This window comes from Mastacembelus armatus, chromosome 10 (genome assembly GCF_900324485.2).
Source record: "Mastacembelus armatus chromosome 10, fMasArm1.2, whole genome shotgun sequence".
Taxonomy (NCBI): Eukaryota; Metazoa; Chordata; class Actinopteri; order Synbranchiformes; family Mastacembelidae; genus Mastacembelus; species Mastacembelus armatus.
In genome coordinates, this window is record NC_046642.1 from 17,308,000 (window position 1) to 17,329,785 (window position 21,786).

Genomic DNA, 21,786 nt, shown 5'->3' on the forward strand with positions numbered 1-21,786 from the left:
ACTCCTGTCTCTAACTCAAGATTTCCCTATGTCTAGTTTCATCCAAGCAACCAGGATCTATCATGCATGTGTTTGTGTTAACGGCCATTTCCAAAGCAAACATTATAACACATGTTGCCAGAACCTTATCAAAACATTTTTATTCATTACTCAGTGTATTCTTTATATAAAACTGCAACAATAGTGCATATCAACAGAATTCATTTCTTTTCCTAATGATTCAAATGAAAGCGAAGGAGCCAAAAGTCCCAGTTTTTTCTTGTGCAGGTTTGTGCATGCTCCTCTTCATTCTCCTTTTTCTCTTTGAATCCACACACTTTATCTTTCCCTCAAGCTATGCAGTGGCTAACAACATAATATAATCTTGGATTATAGTAAACCTCTTTCCTTCTTTTCTTTACCTTTGCTCACAATTTTATGTGCATGCACACCCAAACACATATTTACATTTCATGTTTTTTAAGTTTCTCACTACTATATTTTTACATGCAATTCCTTCATAGATTTCATCTCATGTCTCTCTTGTCCTCCTACCTGTTTAAGTCTTCTGGCTTTCTTTTTCCTCCTCAGGTCACTCCTCTTCTCCTTCCACACTGTCCTTTGTTTCCACCTCCACTCTTTTGCTTTTCTCTGTCCCAAGTGTTGCCAATGGCTGATAATCGCCCCTGTTCCTCAGGTTATTTATGACTAAATCCCAGTGCTTCTTCCATCCAGCAATAAATCACGGTTGCTTCGATTGTTTTGTCCTGGTGCGTGGGATATTATTGGTTGTTTTACTGTTTGTGCATATCCCTCTGTCTCTCTGCAAGGCTGTATTCATCTCCCTACAAAGCCTGAGTGCAGTCCCCCTACAGCCCCCCCCCCCCACCCACCCTCTCTGTTTATGCCTTCACCCTCTCATTTCCAGATCTCTCATCTCTTTTTCACTCATACATACTGTATTCAAAGACACACAAACACCCAACTTGATCCCATATACCACATCTTTTTTTTTTCCTTATTCTCCTGTTTCTATGTGCTCTATTTTTTATTTTTGCCCCTATACCTTCTTCACCTCCAATTAACACCGACACAACACCTCCTTCTGGGCTTCGAAGCTCTCCTTTGTCATATTCCCTCATGCCATCTCCCTCTTTACCTCCAACTCTGTTCCCTTTGCATCAATATCTTCATCTGAATTAATTTTCCTCTCACCCGAGTCTATCTACTGCTTTGTTCCCATAATACTCTCTGATAAGATAAAAAATCCCTTTTGACTATTATTGTCTATCTCTTTCTCTCAGTTCCATTAAAATTGTTTTCTATTTCCTTTTCCACTGCAGTTTATAATTTATGACTTAAAAATCTAGCAGGGTGGTACAATAGCTGCTGCAGTCTCCAGTTATAGCATTGCTCTTGATCTTGCAAGAGTGATTATTTAACATAACGAGGAGCAGACTCGTGGTATTGGTAATGGCGCTGGTGATCACTTCTTCACACACAGCAGTCAACCGCAGCCCGAAGACCAGTGTGTTTATCATTAAGCTTTAGCACAGTTGACATTATGTGATTAATCTTTATTAGCTCTTCATTTCTCCTCCAGCTCAGTAGCTGAGCTATACCCTAATTACTGTATACAGTCTGACCTCAGAAAGCCAACTGTTAAGAGCTCCAGCATGTGTGTGAAAGCCTAGAGGGTATAGGACCTAATAACACCTTATGAGATTTTAGCTTTCCCTCGTACTTACTAATGTACTAATGATGTTAACTGCTCAGTAACAATATGAAATTTTACTGTCCTGGGTTATTAAGTGCATCACTAACACACTATTATCATAAAGCTCTCTTATTCTGAAATCTATGCTCTGATTTTTTTTATTCTCTAATAAATATAGTCTTTTGCACTTAAAGATCGCACTGAGGAGTGCTGTGGAAGAAACATACGGTCATTTTGAGAATCATGTGAATGTGAGTGCACACACAGTCTCTGACAGTGAATGAGACAAATGGAGAAGTCCGTGACGCACTGGAGGGGGAGAATGTAAATGTTTGATCTGTGCGTTAGGGGGCTAATGAATAATTAAAGTCAAAGCAACGATTGTGGAGTGGCAGACAACTCAGTGTTAGTTTACATCCACTTGGCTACCTCTGTCTACCTGTCTCCTCTATCACATGTGCCTGTGATTGAGGATGTTTTCCTTTTTTTTCTCTTATCCCATAAATGCATACAATTCTTATACCCACTCTCTCTTACTTATCCATTAGAGGAGCTTGCTCATTAGCACTTCTGTCTCTTCTGCACTTTACAACCTAGCTCATATCCTATGACTATTTATTTGCCAGTTTCCTGTTCCTTTATGGCTGCTATTCAACTCTGTTTCGTCAAAACCACAGATGCTTCATTTCTGGAAAATCTGATTGTGGCTGCAACTAAATCCAGATGTTCTTGCTGATGAGTGCTGCACCTGGATGAGCCACAGTTGGTTTGTCAGAGTTGAACAAATGAGGCCATTTACGCCAGCACCAGCATTTACTAAGAAATTTATACATTACACCACAAAATTCTAAGATAAAGAATAATTGTTAAAAAATATTACTAATTGCTATTGTGTAGCTGTTAACAGCTGTGAACAAACTGGCAAAAATAATGATAGATCATTTATATATTGTCACTTTATTGTGAAGGGAAAGAGAGATAGTGAACACATCTCTCCTGACACTTAAAGATAATGTTAAAATAATGTTTAACAACGATGTAAACGGATGTTTTCTTGTTACATTAAATGAAGACAACATAATATATGGTAAACAGCAATCCAGCTTGTAAAATGTCAATCTGTGGTGTTATAAACGTGTTATAAACCTATTTCTTAAAATCTACAGTATGAAAATAACTAATTGTTACTAACAAACCTATAAGATATTTTAAACAGTAAGCAAATAGTGGTTTTATAAATGAGTAATAAAACACACTTCACACCATTAGAATCCTCATTTATCTTGCATGAGGTATGTTAGTTATTTCTATACTGGCCCTCCCAGTCTAATCCTCACTTAATGTGTTACATATATTAAATTCTAGCCTGTTTTAGCCATTCACATAATTCATTTTATATTTTAAATGCATATGGCATTACAGAGGTACAAAAATATGTAGCCTTTCTTTACTCACGTTGCTCATTTTCCCAACTGATTTTCCTGTACCTTATTTCCTTCAGCCACTTGTTTCCTCATCCGTCCATCCATCCATCCAGTCATCCATCCAGCTACTCAAGAATTCCATTAAACTTACATGCACAGCCTCTATTTGTCCCAAAACACTTTTTTCCCCATCAGTCCCCTGTTGCATAATCATCTTTCTCTCTTTCCCTCTCTCTCTCTGACTCTCTATCAGTATGAATAAGCATTTTTATGTTACCATGTTTCGGTTAATGGTCATCTCCTCATCTTCACAGTGGTGCTAGAAAATGGCAACGTCAATTCCCCCGCGTTGGTGCAGTGCCTTGCTGTTATGTGACAAATGGAAATGTCACAGGACTGCCCATGAGAGGGGCAGAGATAAATCTCTCTTAAAGGACTGTGACGGCTGCCATGTTCAGGAGGAACATGTATGAATTAATGTGGCGTAGAGTCTAAGTTCTTTGCACTAGCCTTCGCTGTGAGCCAACTATTGAGCCTGTGTATTTTTTGACACAACATGTGAAGTAGATATGGTATTTTTTTTTTGTTTGCTTTGCTTCTTTCTTGAAATACTATGGACAAAAACTGTCATTTAACTATTTTCTCGGCTCTTTGTTTGCTATATGGCCAGCTGATTTTGCAATACATGTTAATACATAGAGTTTGTGCTCATAATGTTCATTTTTGCAATCTTCCATCTTTTCATTTCTTTGCTGTTTAAGTTTTGGTGGAGTGCTGTTATGTCTTTTCTCCATGTGATGGCTGTGTGGCATTAGCAGCCTGGTCCCTCAAGAACAATGTATCCACATAAGAATAATTAAAATACTTTTAAGACACTGTTCATGGAGCATAGCACAGCATTCTGTTCGGGACTGGGAGTAGAAACCACAATTCATTTGGTACATTAGTAAAGCATCTTATTAAAAGTACATTTGAGAATTAGAAAGAACATGGCAGTACAGTGTAACAGAACCTCTGATTTATACAGCATACTGTATGGCTATCTGATTGGATTAAGTATGCTAACATTCAAATTAGTGCTTATATTAGCATTAGTCTACAATTTTGCTCATCACATAAAATTTCAATTTGTAGTATTTAGAGCAATCTATTAGCAGATGGAGCAAATGGAATATAGCATTCATAAATATGTTGTCAATAGTGTGTAATCACCAGAAAATACCAACCACATTTTCTTAATCTTAGAATGAGCCTTTAAATCTGCATAAGGAGCGGGTCTCCTTTCATGGAGGCAGCCATGCTAGTCTGCCATGTTTCTACAGTAGCCCAGAACAGACAAACCATACATTGACTCTATTTCTTTTAAAGTTGATGGCCACAGTGCTCTCCATCACACCTGAAAAATTATATAAACTTCATAAGCACTCACACAATTAATAAGCATAAGCTCACCACCTAAAGTTTATTTGCCTTAGAAAAGTGTGCTTTTAGGAGTGTGGACTAAACTTTTTACAGATTTAAAAGCTGGGGAAAATTCTGAATTATTTAGTAATTAGTAGTCTCATATCTTATAAAAACAATAAATTATATGCTGCATATGTAATAGTGCAGGTAGTACAAAGACGAGTAATCTAGTCTGTAGCATAGCACTTAAATTATGAAAATTAGTAACCAAAAATGTCCCTGGTCCAGGGAATTACACCACAAACATTTTGGTGTCATCAGAAGTGCAGCTAGCTGCCTTGCCACTTTCCCATTAGGGCTTTGGGATTTGAAACTCAGCCCGCAGGGGTTGAAAGAAGTATTATCCTGTGTGAAATAAACTGCTTACTCCCTTGATTTTAAACTCTTATTTGCTTTTCTTAAACTGCCACATGAATTGTCTGCTAGGTTATTTACTATAAGATGGAAAAATATCATGGTGGGAGAACAATGCACAATAACACAACATGGCAGTTATTTTTTTCAGTTTTGTAAGACAAATTGATATTGTGTCTTGCTATAAAGAGAGGCATTCGCCTGAGAAAGTAAGTCAATGACTCTTTGATCTGTAATATAGCTGGAAGGGCAGAGAAAATTTGCATGATTTTAACAGACTGTTACTTTTAATGTCACGCAATTACCCATCTGCCGCCAATATTAGCTTTATCAAACTAGCATTGACCCTTTTATCCTCAGGAATAAAGCCACATTCGGTAATAGGCAAATTTTTTGTTGATACAATAATAATATGGATTTAATACTGTATTACACAAATTCACTCTTTTATTTATTTTGGCTATGTGCATATTCCAGGAAACTAAAACAGAATGAGCCACTCTCTCCTAGCTCTCCTGGCCTGCCTGCTCCGCCTTCGGGTCCATCCAGACAGTTATTAGAGCTGTCAGCAGCAGTGAAGACTGAAAGCTACTCCCCATGAACAAGATGTATGAAGGCCAACTAGGATATAAAGTCTTCCTACCATATCAGAAATAAAAACTTTCCCTGCCATACTACTCACCTACGTCATCCCACAAACCACTTAGGAATCTGAGGCACTTTAATCTTTCATTTTGCAGTCTTTCATTTAATCAATTAACCTTGTCTGTCATAACAACAACAGCAATAATAATAATAATAATAATAATAATAATAATGATAATAATTGAGAAACTTGACACCATTCCTACTTCTGTAAGGTTCATAAAGCTACAACTAGAAGCTAAGTTTCCAGACTGGAAATGGGAAAACCAGTACATCTCTTCCTAGTGCACTTTGTCTACATGCATATGAGATGCAAATGGATTGGCTTAAGTTATTAAAAGTGCAGTACATAGTTCAGTTTAGGCACTAAAACTATGTTCATAGGGTTAGAAACTAAAAATACATAGGTAGACTACTAAAACTATGTGGTGAAGCTTAAGCACAAACCTATGAGGTTAGGGTTAGGAACTCAATTAGTTAGCTTGAGCTTTAGGGAAAGTCCAATGGTTTGTGTTCAATCTCTTGTCAACCTTTTCATTTAGCTTTAGGCATAAAAGTAAATTATTGTTTTAAACGCTAACAAAAACACCATTAGAGTTGGTCTCCAGCTCCATGCTGCCTATTTTTAAACCTCTTTGTCTTTACCCTCATCTCACTTGTTTCCATCTTTACAATGATCAGTCACTTTTTCACCAATCAAATAAAATGTCTTGTCTGTTTTTATTGAGTGACTGAAGTGTGAATCCATCAACAAGCCTGGTGGATCCCACAGGATCTCATGCTGTTCCAAGTTATCCAATTAACCATTACAGGTCAAGGGTGTAAAGTAGATGTAAACACTGTTGCACAGTGATGACAATATTAATTTTTGCTTATTGGCTTCTCTGTGTTTCTCAGGTCAAGTCTATTAGATTATAACTCATTTTATTTCCAATCATTCCCTTCATTTTGACCCACATTTTTGTATTTATAGCATTAACTTTAATGACTAGTCTCCTATGTAATTTCTGGGCTGTAGCCGCTTTTTCATGGCACTTCTTACATTTATCAAATCAGTCTACTGACCCATAGTCTTCCCTTCCAGAATTACCCACTCTCCCTGGAGCAAGTCCTGTCCCTTTTGCCTTTCTACTTGAAATTCAGATGAGTGGCATGTCAGGAGTGGTTATCGTCGTGGGTGGCATCACCTTTAATTCCATAGGAGGGAGGAGAGGTGACCAGGGAATGCAGCCCCCTGTCACCTTCATGCTGCCATCTCTGATAAGCCCATAGTACTGAGAAGAAGGAAGTAATGCCTATCAGGGAACCCGTATTCTGTGTCTTTGTGTCGTGTGTCTATTTACGTGTATTCATTGTCTTTTAAATTCTGAAAAACTAGTTGACCTGTTTCTCTTTTCTCTGTAAGGTAACTGTCCTGTTTGGCTTTATTTCATTTTATTTCAACCATATGTTAAACTCTAAACAAAATTGTTTTAATTCTGTGAAATTTTAACTGCCAAGAGTTAATAGATTTATGTTTTAGATAGATTATAATTAAAATAAGAATAATTCACATTTTTATTACAAAAATGTAGATGTAATAAGGTTGTTGGACATTGGACATTGATTCTTGTGCTGACCTGTTGTTGTCTGTGATCTGTTTGATTAACTAAGCTCATCATCTTATCATGGTATCTTCATATTTATTGTACAGACATGTTGGTATCAATCTTCTTGCAAAGTCAGGAGGTAGAGCAGATCATCCACTAACCAAAGGTCCGTGGCTTAATTCCTGGCTCTCAGTAGCTCTTCTCAATCCATGTGAATGATCACTGAATGATCACTGCTCCCAATGACCAGGAGGCACCTCCACAGATCTCCACAGGACCTCCATAGATCTGCATGACAAGCGCCTCAAACGTGTGAGTGTGCTCATGTACTAGCTGGGTGAATAGGCAAAAATAGTATAATGCGTTTTAAGTACTTCCTATAACCATGAAAGCAAATAGCATCCACTTTTTAATCCATGTACTTTTTAGTTTGAAGAAATTGTTTGACATTTTGGGAAATACTTTCTTCCTGTGAGAATGCCAAACTTAACATATTACCAGTGGTGGAAGAAGTACTAAGATCCTTTACTTAAGTAGATACCACTATGCAATAACCTGCTAATAAAAGTCTTCACTCAAAATTTTACTTAAAAAAGTACAAAAGTATTAGTAGACCAATACACTTGAAGTACCAAATGTACTCAGTTGCACATCTCATATTAATGTATTTATATTATTGGTTCATATTTATTATTTCGTTATAATGTTTATCACTTTAATATTCCAGCTGGTAAAAGAGGAGCTAATGTTATTTTAAATACTTACTTTAGTTTTATGATTATATTGTATTTGGTAGGTGTATATCTCGTTTCAAAGTAACTAATTATTACAGTTATAAGAATTTCCTATGTAATGTGGTAAAGCCAAAGTACAAAGTATTAGGAACAAACACTCAAGATTTGATTGACACTCAAGATTCGACTCTGAGATCTCCAGTGTTAGCGTGGTAATTCTTGTGTTTGAATGAATACCTGCTGTGTGTGATAGGAGGAAGATTATTGTCTCTGCTCTAGCAGTGGGAGGAGAATGAGTTGAAACTTACCTAAGGGAATTTATTGCATAGAAGAATGTGAATGCAAATAACACTGATGGGTTCATTGCACAGTAAAGTGCTTAAAGCGATGCTTGCGTAAGGTAAATAACACAGATGGGGTTTATCGCACTGAAAACTGCTTAAAGGCAAGTAACAAAGACAATTAAGAATGAATGATCAACATCTGAAATGGATATGTGTTTCCGGTCGGTTAACTAAGTCAGCAGAGGGTGTTTTCCTTTTATCCTGTTAAAAAAAGGCAGGTAAGGTTTGGAAATCCTTGTCAGAGACAACCAACCTTGATGTCATGTTCTTCCCTCTGTGCTACTTGTTATTGATCCTCTGAGAACTAGCCTCTGTCAAATGATAGAATTTCCAAAACACTCACAGATTTGCAGCAGTGCATTGATGTAAAAAAAAAAAAAGTCATTTAAAAAATAATATTGTGCTAATGTCAAATGTCTTCACGTCCTTGGAATGTGAGTGTGTCTATTCAACTGAGTAGTGTCTAAATGTATCTACTATACCACTGTGAGCTGTTGAGGGGAGGAGCTTTCCTGCAGCAATATAGGAACCAATGCATCTGCATGGTCCAGCAGAGGCTCCTCCACCCCACGAATACAATCACACACACACATATGCACACATGTATGCATGTGCACATATACAACTCCTTCTTTCACCACAGGGATGAAGACAAATCTATTAGTATGCACTAGTTGATGTACTCAGGAACTGGAGAAAAGGCCAATGGGAAGATGAAGGTTCTGAAGGCCAAGGCCCACCTGTCCTGGGCAGACATTTAAGATGCACTGCAGTAGGAATAATTAAGCACAGTTGTTTCTTTGATGTGTAATGACTTCTGAGGGGATTTCAGCTTAACAGCAAGTTACAGGTTAATGGGCTTTGAAACTCACAGTCACTGTCATGGCTCTCTTGATGTTTGTAGCCCCAATCCCACCAATATGGTGAAAAAGGATGTGAACATGAAAAAATAAATTAATTAATAAAATATATTTTCCATCGTTGGTTCTTTCACATCATTGATATGCTGAATATGTAAATTCCAGGTCACACAAGTGATGTTATATCTCTCCAAGGTGAAAAAACTCTCATCTCTTAACCCTCACAGCCTCATCTTTCATTTATATAGTGTATGTGGCTGTGATTTTTCTAAGGTCTGTGTCTTTCAGTAAATGCTCAGTTTATCATTACAAATCTTTCTAAACTCACATTTTACCCTAAATATGAGAAACATGTCTGTTTTATTGAAGTGGTTTTATAAACTGGCCACACTACAAAATTCAGGGGAAAAACAGTCTAGTTTTTCCGTATACTTCTTGTCAAATATGATAGGAAAGAGGATTTTGTACAGATTTTCATAAGATTTAGCTAATCCCAAATAAATTAACGGCACTGGGGATATGTGCTGCCACTTTCTATGCTGCATATTTTTTACTGATATACGGATTTGTGTGAATGCTACTTTTGGATGTCAGTGTGCTATTTAAACTGTATATTGGCTGGAAGTCTACTTAGGTGTGCACTGGCGTCCTCTGTGGACTTGCATCTTGGGAAAATATATTCTGTTTTAATGACTGTCATGTGGAAAGTGAAGTCATTCATTCATACTCTGGGAGGGAGAGTGAGCCTTTTTCTCTTTTTTCTTTTTCTGTTACCTTTGTTCCCTCTTTCTTGCACTTCATTGGACATCCGTGAATAATTCTTTTCTCCTCCACCGACACTTGTTATTCCTTCAGACTCCTCTTTCTTAACTCCAAACCCTCTGAGTCTAAAATAGCCCTCCTATGTTGTAATAGTGTGAGTGATGCAGAAATGTGCAGCTCGTGTATGCGATCCCTATTGGGACTAGCCATCGAGACATACTATGGATGATGAAGCTCTTAACATCTGTCAGTCCACCCACAAAGTCAAATTACATCCTATTTATCAGTCAAAAGAGTTGTGATCAATATTTAATCACAGATCAAAAAATTGGTCTGAACAGAGGCACAAACGCAATCAGTCTTTCAGTAAAAATGTTACAATATGGATCATAGAATCTTCATGACCAGAGGTACGTCATTCAGATACAATATTTACCATGTTTGCATTTGTTGTGTTAAACCCAATAAGTGGTTGCTGTATTAGCAGTCCAGTCTTCCAGTGGATTGATTATCTATGCAGAACAGTCATGTGTGAAACCCTCACTTCCACAGGACAATCCATGCAATTAACTGGACATTGATTCTCACTTTGACCTCCATAGACCAGCAACGTAATGAAAAAGCAGATGTTTGGTGACGTTTGTATCTTCATTAACAGACCCGTAGGATCGTAGCATGGCATTCTTTTGACGCAGTGCATTTCTTTAAGATTAAATTGCCAGCAACATACATAACATACATATAAACACAACCCCATATATGACTGCGTATATGTAGTGTGCATGCTATACCATTCTGCTGCAATTAAAAAAAAAAAAATGCTGCAGTGTGGAAACATCACTGTTGTTCTCTCAATGACCACTAGATGGACTCTTTCCTTGTCATTCACCTGTCCCTGCATGTCACACCATCTCACTTCACTATCATGGAAAAACAAGTGGGTAGATTTCCTATGTCGTATTTGTTTAAAAAGAATTACTGTTTTGTGTCACCTACTGCCAAACACTCATGTCTAAATAGGGTTGTCAGTTAAGGTCAAATTACATCTCTTTGTTGACTGGCTCTACCTACATAAAAAAGGCTCTGTAGCTTAAGGGGTCTGCTGACATCGACTTCCTCAAAATCTACTCTAGTTCTTAGAACCAGGGTTACAATATATATATATATATATATATATATATATATATATGTATATATATACACAGAGGAATTTATTGATTTATTTATTGATTTATTGAAGAGATTTTCTAAAACATCATATACAGCATGTTAATTCGACTTAACCCTTCAAATCCCCAGCCAGAAATCTGTCTTCCAGGCAGAAAACAGAAAACAGACTAAGAACATTAAAAATAAATACCTGAAACATATTACAAAATATGTAATACCGACAAGCTCACATACAGTAAATAAATGTGCACCAGTGACAGCATAGCATAGAGTACATTCAGCCATCGCCATCACCAGTGTTTAAAACAAAATCACCACCATCACCGACCAAAATGGAAGGTGATTCCTTAGCTGACTCAGCCTGAGGGTTTAACAGTCTCATGGCATTGAGGACAAAAGAATGTTTCACCCTCTTAAACCCCATATGGCCTTTACATATTCTGCAAACATATCATCTTACTGTGTTTTAAAGTATGAATGATATGCTGTATTTACTTTCTTCATATGGAACTCTAAATAGCCACTGGAAAATCCCCACCAGTACAGGCACTTTGTTTTGTCACTGGAGTCAGAGCAGTGTGTCATAACACACAGGCTATGAGGGTTTGGAAGACATACTAGTCTGAGGTTTCCAAGCATGCGAGACCAACAGTTTCTTGGGACATTTCCTGTTATTCATACAGTCGATGTGACATGTAATCCATCAGAGGTAACCTTCAGGTGCTGACAGTAACAGAATGGCTTCTAACCGAAGACTTTGTGACTCTAGTGATGCAGTTTGTGGTGAGATGTATTGTTTCTGAAACCCACCTAAAAGCACACTAAGATTTGGCAGTAAAACATGCAAAATTGTGAAAAAAAGAAGTACCAGTAGGAAATGACATTTGCGTTATACATTCAAAATTTAGTTGGACCATAGCCAGGATCTGGTGTGCTTAGTATTTCCCTATGTGTGGCTACAAAACAACATAACATCTGTCCCTCAGTTTTTCAGAGAATCAAGCCTCCAGGTAAGAAGACTTTGATGTGCAGAGCTCTTGTGTAAATTTGCTCCAATTGCAGCTTTTCTGATTGTTTACAACATAATGCAATGTCAGTAAGTCCTTCAGCGTCTTTCTGTGGGCAATGCTGCAGCTTCAGTCTCTGCCAATACACATTCAGAATGAGTGTGTACACATTTAACTGTAACTGTTATCAGAGACAAAATCTGAAAGCCTGAAGCAAACTTTGACACTATGATTAAACTTTAATAAACCTGGTAACGTCCTTGTAAATATTTAAATAACTTTGTATTGATTAAAAAGTGATTGTAATAATATTGTATAGATATTGACATATGTTGCTTCACATGCATTTGATGAATGCTGTTCTGTGTCAGAATGCTTGGGTGGATAGTGGAGCTGGGTCAGAGATCTGTCACTCAGCCATTTTAATTTTTTAAGCTGTAAAAAAAACAAAAACATAGAAACTAACCACAGTCTCTCCTGAGAATATTAAAAACAGTAAGATTTGGATTACCTTGCCAAGACCACAGTTTGCATTATCATCCTGGAATGATATGTTGTGATCAGTTCTGTACCAAAGTACTATTACTGTAAATACAGCTATTCTTATGCTATATCTGCCTGCGGCAAACTTACTGAAGGAGATTTAATATTTGAAGGTTAATTGCCACGTTTGCAGACTGAAAACTGACCCATGGTTGTTTTTCATTCTTTCTTTGGTTTGGCATTCTGTCGAGCAATTTATCACCTTAACACACTCAATTTGGATCTCACTTGTTTTGTCTGGTCCAGTTTCAGACCTGGTTAACAGAAATAAATGTGAGTCTCTCTGTGCCATACTGAGTGCATTAGTGCACACCCGGCCTCCTAAACATATACAGGTTCCACCCTGCATAATAAATTCAGCCCCTATAATGTCATTTCATTTCATTTGGCATCTAGAAGAACCGGATGTGATCAGCTTGGCTTGTTACCTTGTTCTATCCAGAAAGAAAATTGTATAAAATTTCCCCCCTTCGTCTCCCTCCCTTACTGCAAAGCCCTGTTCATATCGCTATGTTTACTGAATGTTGACATGGAAAATATTTTAGGGTGAAATAGCAATGATTCATATATACACATGCTCTCATTGCGCTCTGTGTTTGTCTTTAAACTTCACTTTTCCCCAAATCGTGTATATAAGCCATGTTTAGGAAGGAGAAATCATTCGCTGCTGAATTCTCTGGACTCTAAGACACTGGGATCCACTTTTTTCTGCTGCATTTTCACATCATTTGGTGGAAAACTTTGATTTGAATTTGGATAAACATTTTCTATGGACTAAGACTGCTGGACATTGGTGATCTCAACTTGGAGAATGTCTGTGTATTCAGGCGTAGTCGAGAGTTATATTATTGAACAATGTTATTGGGATCAGTGGTATTTGATTGCATGATTGTTATTTTACAAATAGGGACATTTTCAAAGTAAGAGCATTGCATGTGTCAGGCTGCAAAACATTGCTGAGGCAGAAGCCATACTCTAAAACAATGTGTAAATTCTAGCTTTTTCCATTGACCTCTAAAGGTCAAAAAAATGGAAAAGGTTGTTCAGTGACTTCCAGACTAAGAGCAGGTCACCTTATTCCTTTCATCACTTTGTGCGTGTGTCTGGAGTGTGTGTGGATGTTTATACATAACAGCAGTGGTGGAGCACTGGGCATGACGGCATGTCTTCAGGCTTGATGTTCTCTCCTACCGTTTACTAAACAGCCTTGATAGGACATGGCTGTTTTAGTAAATACAGAAGGTGTGTGTGTTCGTCCTTCTGTGTGTTTTGGGTTAAATTTGTACCAGGACAGTTAGGTTTTCCTTTAGGTAGCAGTTATCCAAGCTGAAGTAGTACATCCCCTCACTTTAGAGAAATCAACCTGAACAGATTTACTACCTGGCACACTTTATCCTCTCCACAGCAAGGGTTGAAATCTTGTATATACTGGTACAATCAGGAGAGTTCTTGCAAACACAAATTCCTCATGCATGGCAGCTCTGTCGTAATCGTTCTCTGTCTGAGTTTACATTATAAACACTACACACTTGTATGCCCTGCACGGCACAAATGGGTACACACACATGCACGCACATAGACACAAATGAATCAATGTCTACATGTGTGTGTATGTGTGTGTATGTCTGTGGGCGCGTTCCGTTAGTTCGACAGGTGTGTGGAAGCCTGCCACGAGCCAGGCGGCAGGTGGAGATGAGGATTTCTAGATTTTAATCGGATCACACTGGATGCTGTGGTGGGTATCCCTGAATCATAGTGAAACTAATGTGTAACACAATACATGTTTATTAAAGTAACACCACAGCTTAATTTTGAGTGCTCTTTAATGCAAGGTTAGCAAATAATGAAAGAGATGACCCCTTACAAGTGCTACTGTGTTCTCTACAGTTTAGAAGAAATACCATGAAGAAAAACAAAAAACAACAATTGTCCAAAGAAAGTATGTATTCAGCACAAATCCAAGAAAAAGACAGACAGGTTCCAACATATCAAAATGTAAATTGTCTTATGAGCCTGAATAAAAACCAAATGACTTTGGTTTCAGGAGTAAAAAAGCTAAATCCCTCAGGTTTTACCATTTCTTATCCGGAAAGCTTCATCTGGAAAACTACATTCTCCCTCTGACCCTGTCATCCCTATTCATGGCATACATAACGGTTACAAATTTGCATTGATCTGAAACTGTCTGAATAAAACAGCAGAAGGTGATGTCTACTGTTAATGAAGTCTGAGACAAAAACCCTATATGTTTATGTTGGCAGATATACCCAAAATGAGCTCTGGCTAGATTGACAAGGCTCACAACACCACATCTTTCACCAGCCAGCTTAAAGTCTGAACAAGACAATGAAGAAAAAAAAAACCAAAACAAAACAAAAAAAACTAATTGGCTGTACGAGCACTCCAAAATGCCAGACAAGTTCAGATGATAGTGCAACATGTTGTGGCACTGATATCCTAATAAATTCTGTACTTGTGTCTTTTGTCTTCCCTCGACTCGTCTCATTCTCATTAATTTCTTTCCGTCTAGGATATTGTGTTTTATTGGTGCAGTCATGATTTCCTGAATGAGTGCTGAGGTTAAAAGGGAAAGGCAAGCCATTTCACACAGTTAAATCAGATATCCTAGCAAGTCTGACAAAACCGATGAAGTAGGACTTCACGCAACCTCATCACTTGTTTTGAAATCAGTTATGCAAATTTTGTCAGGTTGACCTCCTAACCTCTAACCAGTAATGCACTTTTTCATTTGAGCCAGGAAGATAAATTCCGCTCGATCTGGATCTTTGGTTTGTGTTCTTCTTTTCTTTTCTTTCTCTCTCGCTTTCTTTCTGTGTTTAGTGTAAATGGCTGTCATGCTGCCTGTGTTTCAGGGTAAATAAAGGCCTAAGGCTGACGCCAATAAACCGTCTATTTAAATGACATTGTTCAGGACAAGTAGAGAATATAATAAAATCAATTATAATAATTGGCAAGTTCTATTAATCACAGTTAACCAACTTTGATTATTAAATTAAACATAGTAGCTATTAGATTATGTTGATGATTAAGTAAGGACAAAATTAACAGGGTAAATGGTATTGTAATCATAAACCTATAGCAATGTGTTGGACTATGAAATACTGCTTATGATATTAAAACACTGTGTAGAATGCAATTGCTTTATGAGACATACAACATACAATTAATTTAAAACATACGTCAAAATTCATAATACAGATTCTTGTAACTGCAGTGCATCTGAAAAATTTATGTTCTCTATATTAGTTTTCACAATTTTGTATCTACACTATCTGTTTTTTTATTAAGCTACTTTATTACTTTACTACTGTGATACTGTAAACTGTTACTTATGCAAAGAGGCACTTTGTACATATAAAAATAAAGCCACGTAATAAAGCTATTTACTTCTACTCACTACATATCTATTTATTTTACAGAATTTTCTTTTGTTGTACAACTTTGACTCTATTTTTCAACAACTATGCAGATGTAAATTTCATCTAGTGATTATGAATCAACATGTTGTAAACTTTGTTGAGAAGCTGTGTTTACTTAGCAGTTAAGTCACGCTTCAGCATCTTTATAGCTTTTACGGTTGTTCCCTCTCCCCTAATAAAGCTGCCTGCATCCTGTCAGCAGTATCTGTGTATAGATGGCATGATAGAGAGAGATTTAACTGTTTAGTACAGCAAATAGGTACTGCATGGGAATGGATTTTCACCGTTTAAGAGAATCAGTTAACAATCCATCACACAAAGATCAGGTTTCACTGACATGCAGGTTGTACGCTACTGGTCATCGCTGTTTTCTATCAGTAAGTGCTTATTGTCTTGCTTTTTCTTTGTCCTTCTTGGTGGGGAGGGGTTTTCAGAGAAACCATATAGCTAATTGCTTCTGAGTAACAATCAAACAATTATTTTATTCTTCATAAAATAAAATGAAAAATGCAGATGTAGAACTCTGAAACCTTTTATTCATATCAAAAACCAACATATACCATACATTAAGAATCCACTTTGTACAATAGCAGTTGCACCAACAAACCAAAAATGTAAATGTATAACAATAAACAACACATAGACATATTTACAAATTACAATGACCACTCTCTCATCCAGACTCCAAGACTGAAAGTTCATCAGATTGTTTAGTTTTAGCAGTAAAACCAGTGAAATTACCGATTACATTTGGTTGATTCTGTAAAGACAGTGACTACAGACAGTATAAAAACAATAGTGTAATCTAACTACTCCTCTAAATGTGCTGTCTGAGCATTACACAAGTGGCACCATCAAAGAATCACAGATAACAAGGTGAAATAGCCTGATGTCAGCGGATCAGATCTAGGATCTGTTAGCAATGAGTCAGATCTGATAGAGACTAGCTTTGGTTAGAATAGAGCTGACTGAGAATCTGATAGTCAGGCTGACTGTGGTGACACTTGTAGAGTGTACGGCTGATTCAGCTGTTCCTGTGGGAATCAGAGTCTTTTTACTCTTCTGTCACACGCTATAGTAATATCAACTGCCTCAGTCAGCGCAAACATACTCTCTGTGTTTGTGTGTGTATTGCTTTTCACAGAACACAAACTCTATAACAAAAGTAACCAGACCTATACAAGTTTCTGTCAAGTGTCTTTCCATACAAATTGTTCACCCTTAATGTCCTATTAAACCTCTGTGCCCTCGCGATGGTAGATGATGCCTGTTGAGCCCAGTGTTGGGTAGAAATGACCAGTGGACCCGTTATACTGGGTGAGGATGGGGCTAGTGTAGCCTAAGGAAGAATGAGTGGGTGAAGAGGAAAGAATAGGGGGGGCTGGCAATTGTGGTACCCACTCTGGGGCACTTGAGCTGGGGGAGTAATTACTGAAACTTCCTGACTGTGCAGATCTATGAGGCCCATCTAAAGGAAGGTTAATTGGCAGTGGCCTACTTAACCCATCACCTCCCACCTCATTCGTTCCTCCAGAGGTCACTCCAGACATCTCGGACAAGAAGCTGCTCAGACACTGTGTGGAACCTGAGGATGAAGGGGAGGGGATCCTTTCTGGTGTGGGTGAGATGTCGAGACCAGTGTTACCGGTGTGCTTCGGGCTGCCCCTCTCACTGTCACCTGACTCTGGAGCCCCTGAACCGCCATCACCACTGGAAAGGGAATCAGACTTTCTCTTTCTTTTGCGGCGGAAGTTTCCATTGTCAAACATCTTTTCACAATTTGGGTCAAGTGTCCAGTAGTTGCCCTTTCCTGTTATATTAGAGTGAAGAGGGAGAAAAAAAGATTTTAGTTTTACAATATGCAACACAGCAAGAAAACAGAGCATTCAAAATTAAATACCATCAAAGAGTTGGTGAAAATTATAAAAATAATAATAACTGTATAATCACTTGCTTGTCTGATAGACATTAAAATAATTTTATTACCTGGATCATCCTCATCTCTTGGTACTTTTTTGAAGCAATCATTGAGTGACAGGTTGTGCCTGATGGAATTCTGCCAGCCTGCTTTACTCTTGTTGTAGAAAGGGAAGTTGTCAGCGACGTACTGGTAAATTTGACTCAATGTCAGTCTCCTGTCTGGTGCTCCGTGAATAGCCATGGCGATGAGAGCGGAGTAAGAGTACGGGGGCCTGACCAGCTTCATCAAGTCTTCTTGTGATGGAAGAGAGAACCAGCTCAACTCCCCTCCGGGACCGCCAGCTCCAGCCGGACCAAGGTAAGGCCTCTGCATGCCATAGTGCTGAGGGACAAAAGGAGGACCCGGGTTACCAGGCGGACCGGCAGTAGCCAGATACGGCGATGTGTTGATCCCGGAGCTGTTCAGCCAGAGATAAGGGTTTGGGGAGGAGGTTGTGTAGTCGCTCAAGTCATAGGAGCTTGGAGTGGTGCGTTGAGGGCTCGGCAGTGAGGGAGGAGGGTAGTAACAGTCACTGTACATGCTGAGCTCAGGAGGCTCTTGGCCGAGGCTGGGGAACTGTGGGCCGCACCGAGGAGGAGACTGGCTCTGGGTCTCAAATGAAGACATTGTCAAGTTTCTTCTCACTTCTTAGAATCTCCTCTTGTCCTTCCTTTCGACGCCAAACTGTGTAATGACTTTGTTTCTCCACTGTAAGATCTTTTCTTGTTCAGCTCTTTGCAGCTATTTGAATGTTATCCAATCCAAATGAAGGTCTCTAAGCTTCGAAGGTACAGGTTACTCCTCTCTCCTCCCTATATTGTCTGTTTGTCCTTGCTTTATGTCAAGATGCCACCTGTTATACCTGCTTTATCTGTTTCCCCGGATACGCCCCCAGTCTCTTTTGATTGGTTGTTTTCTCAGGTGAGTAGTTTGTTCCTGTGTTCTCTCTCTCTCTCTCTCTCTCCCTCTCTCTTTTTTTACTGCTGTCAGCTAGTTCAGTTCCTCCACAGGTTTTGTTTACCCTCGGTTAAATAACTTTCCACTCAATCTGCTATTTAAATATTGATTTGAGTTCAGTCATCCGTAGTCATTTGTTTCTGATGATTACTGATATTTCACTGAAAATATATATGACTCAAATATATCTTTGTCTGGCCTGTTGGGATTATAATTTGTACATTTTTTCCATCCTGCATGTTAGTCCTGCTATCAGGGAGTTTAGCCAGGATTAAAATGGATGGCTTTCTTTTACGGTAACAAGAGAGAGATTTTGTGAACTCTTTGACCTTATTTTATTATTTTGGCTGTAGCCTACGTAATATTTAATATTAGACTAATATGAAATTGCATTAAAACCTTGAGTAGAATTTAGGCCATAGTAATATGTTATAAAGCTTGACAATTTCAATAAACAAAACATGGCCTGTTTAACATTAGATTATCATTGAAGTACTGCACTTAGAGCAGTAGATGGAACTAAAGGTAGCCTATACAGTTTCATTTGGAATATATAGTATTATTATTACTTTTTTTAAAGTTGGACTATAAAATGTGAGTCCGTTTTTGTCGTCGTTTTATGTATCGTTAAATTCTTCCTACCCCTAAATAATTGGAAGTTGTTTACGAGTAGTTTTAAGTGTTTTTGTGGGTAAAGGGTCCTGAAATTCACAGGAAGTGACATCATCCTATTTTTGTATTAATGAGTATAACGGTTTTTTTTTAATTACCGCGAGAACTTCCAGACATTGGACAAACGTTTCAAAGAAAAGGTTTCTACCATAAGTTTCCCACATTTTAAAATGTAATTATAGCTATACCACTACAACCTGTTGTTTTAAAATGCACTACGTATGAGAAAGCTAGCTAACATTGTTCTTGTCAAATGGTTAATCAGCTAGAAGCATAATTTTAAAAGGGACTTACCATGCTAACTTAAGAATAACGATGCGCAGTTTAGCTAGCTAGCAACTTAACCAGGAGGGGCCTGTTGGTGTTGGCCCAAGTTATTTATTTATTTATTTAGCACAGAAGACACTTTGAGATGGCAAAAGCATTATACCGGTTTGTAATTTAGATGGCCAATTCACCTTCGCTCCCTGAGCGTCTGAAGGAGAGCGATGACGACGTTTTTGAGCTGATCGAAGATTTAGAGAGAATGATTGAAGACGTTGAGAATATATCAGGTATGTAAACTTTGTGTATTTCATTGTAACGAAGTGTTTCAGACAGACTTTGTGTGACATAGTGTTCGGCGTGACGTTGTAGTAAGCTTAGCTAACTAGCAAAGACATTAGCCCGTTCTTTCTTTTTCAACCTGCAGTACTGCTGAGCTGGATGTCCTATGATATCGTGACACTGCGGGCCAATCCAGAGGTCGGGGCCTCTATGAGGCACCTGGAAGAAGCCTATCGCAGTTGCAGAGCTTCTGTCTGTGGGAGCCGACAGCACAAGACAGAGATGGACAATTGTTCATGAACCTACAGCCACAACACTAACGCAGATGTAATGTTTTCAGTGCAAAATTGTTGCACTTAGGTTATGTGAACTATACTGTCACAGTATTATTGTGTGTTTAAATTACTGTTGCAGTTTCTATAGCATTACTGGTCGCTGTTTGGTGTTTGTTTTTAGCATGGCCTAAAATATTGCTTATTTTCTAGTTCATATTTAAAAAGGTCAACTTTTTGACCAGTTCCATGCTAAATGAAAAAGAGATGTGACAGACTCCAGTGTCTCTGTTTTTGTTTCTGTCTTTGGTAGATCTCCAACATGTATACAAATCTGCAGTATTGAATGCTAAACTAAACACTCACAACAAACCATGTGAGAAAAAGGAGCAGAGAAAAACAACAGTGAAATAATTTTTGTTTTTCAGTGACATGCTTAATAAGGGGGCTTCTTTTGTGTATCCTAGAAACCGATGAAGCTCAGTCAGTTGTCACTTGGTGATCATTCATTCATCACTCTGTCAGAATGTACCACCTTTCCACACACACATCTGTCTGTGCCCTGTAGCCTCAGACATCAAACTGCATTGTTGTTTTTGTCTTGTAATTTTAATCCTCACAAATTTTATTTCTGCCGGTAATGTGAAACATTTGCATTTCTACAGATTTACAGAGATATCCAGAGGTTAACTGAGGTTATAATAACATTGGTAATGTTATTAATTAATAATTATCTGATACAAACTCTTGTGTGTTCCTTGCTGCTCTATGTTTGTTCTGGTCTGTTAGCCTGTTAAGTTGAATAAATAAAAAGTAAAAAATGAGGATGTGTTCTGTTGTTTTTCTTTTATAGACTTGTCAGGCACCTCATTAATTTACCATCTTTTTGCTGAATGTTTGAATTGTAGTTGAGGTATAACATAATATTTTGTGTGCGGTATATGATGATAGTTGATGCAGTCTGCTTTGTGTCTATGTAATTGTTTTTCAGATGGAAAACAGAGAAAAGATGACAGAACAAGCTTCCTCCATAGCCTGCATTGATCTGGAAAACATACTGAAAAGGCTGGACTCCATGTCTAACTGCATGGATCAACTGACAAGTATGTATGCCTGTTTATCTCCATCTACTCCCTTTACACTTCCAAAATGTCAGTAAACACCAATTTTAACAGTAAGATGATCTTGGTGATTGATTTGCAAATATGCAAAGCACATGATGTAACTGTTACCCTAGATCTGAAATGTGATAGCAAAAGTGGATTTTTGTACACCAACTGCTGCACAACTGAGCCCTCTTGTAGAATGTCAGTGGTGCAGAGTTACATGGTACTAAATGATGTCTGT

At 38.0% G+C, this 21,786-nt stretch overlaps 2 protein-coding genes across 2 annotated transcripts; one reads left to right on the plus strand and one right to left on the minus strand.

The window, feature by feature from the left end:
- Positions 1–16,548: 16,548 nt before the first annotated feature.
- On the minus strand, positions 16,549–18,818 carry foxi3b (forkhead box I3b). The gene is made up of 2 exons (XM_026329656.1): positions 18,019–18,818; positions 16,549–17,842 (listed from the first exon to the last, which is right to left on the minus strand). Exons 1-2 carry the CDS (start codon positions 18,617–18,619, stop codon positions 17,265–17,267), a joined length of 1,179 nt encoding a protein of 392 aa, XP_026185441.1. The 5' UTR covers positions 18,620–18,818; the 3' UTR covers positions 16,549–17,264.
- Positions 18,819–19,737: 919 nt separating this feature from the next.
- syce3 (synaptonemal complex central element protein 3) lies at positions 19,738–20,483 on the plus strand. The gene is made up of 3 exons (XM_026329657.1): positions 19,738–19,761; positions 20,067–20,175; positions 20,313–20,483. Exons 2-3 carry the CDS (start codon positions 20,067–20,069, stop codon positions 20,465–20,467), a joined length of 264 nt encoding a protein of 87 aa, XP_026185442.1. The 5' UTR covers positions 19,738–19,761; the 3' UTR covers positions 20,468–20,483.
- Positions 20,484–21,786: the final 1,303 nt, after the last annotated feature.